This window comes from Cynoglossus semilaevis, unplaced genomic scaffold, assembly GCF_000523025.1.
Source record: "Cynoglossus semilaevis isolate Cse_v1.0 unplaced genomic scaffold, Cse_v1.0 scaffold19, whole genome shotgun sequence".
Classification (NCBI taxonomy): domain Eukaryota; kingdom Metazoa; phylum Chordata; class Actinopteri; order Pleuronectiformes; family Cynoglossidae; genus Cynoglossus; species Cynoglossus semilaevis.
Genome location: NW_007585128.1, coordinates 1 through 645, shown reverse-complemented (window position 1 = coordinate 645; position 645 = coordinate 1). Strand labels below are relative to the sequence as shown.

Sequence of the window (645 nt, the reverse complement as noted above, 5' to 3'; positions counted from 1 at the left end):
CCGCCATTTTTATAACCCCCCAAAATCTCTAACTCGTCGGCGCCCCCTATCCCGCTCTCCAGGGAACTCCGGTTCACTCCAGCCCGGCCCACGGGTTGGACCACGGGAAGATGGCGCCCGCGCAGATCTCTTGGATGGACCAGCGGAAAGTGGGTCAGTACCTCGGCATCGCGCGTGTGATGTCATCGCGTGATGATGTCATCGCGTGATGTCATCACAGTCACATACAGCTAATATCAAAGGCTCGTTCCCCGTGATCAAGCAGGAGCAGCTGTCTCCTCGGAGCATGTCCGCCCAAGCTGACAACCTGTCATCCCAGGGGTCGCCACATGATGGTGCTGTAGGACGAGGTATGTTTTTTTTTTTTTTTTTTGGAATGTAAACATCGGTACCACCTGACGGTGTGTCCTCTTGTCTCCTCTGTCTCTGCAGGTTCTGTCCCAGCTGTCCAGGTGGGCAGCATCAGTAAAGGGATGCCCGCCACAAGGATTCACCCAGATTCCTCCGTCCCGTACCGAGTGGGCTCCATCAGCCAGGTGAGTGTCGGGAGACCGAAGTGTGGTAGATAAATGAAATGAAATGAAGTAAAATAAAATGAAATAAAATAATAAAATAAATAAAGTAAAAAAATAAATAAAATAAAAT

At 50.2% G+C, this 645-nt stretch overlaps 1 protein-coding gene across 1 annotated transcript in view; it reads left to right on the top strand.

The window, feature by feature from the left end:
- The window catches only part of LOC103398803 (nuclear receptor corepressor 2), a 51,598-nt gene extending 50,953 nt beyond the window's left edge, over positions 1 to 645 (top strand). Inside the window, 3 exon segments of the mRNA XM_025053823.1 lie at positions 33 to 153; positions 243 to 350; positions 433 to 645. Coding sequence (XP_024909591.1) covers positions 33 to 153; positions 243 to 350; positions 433 to 569 — 366 coding nt within the window. The 3' untranslated portion in view covers positions 570 to 645.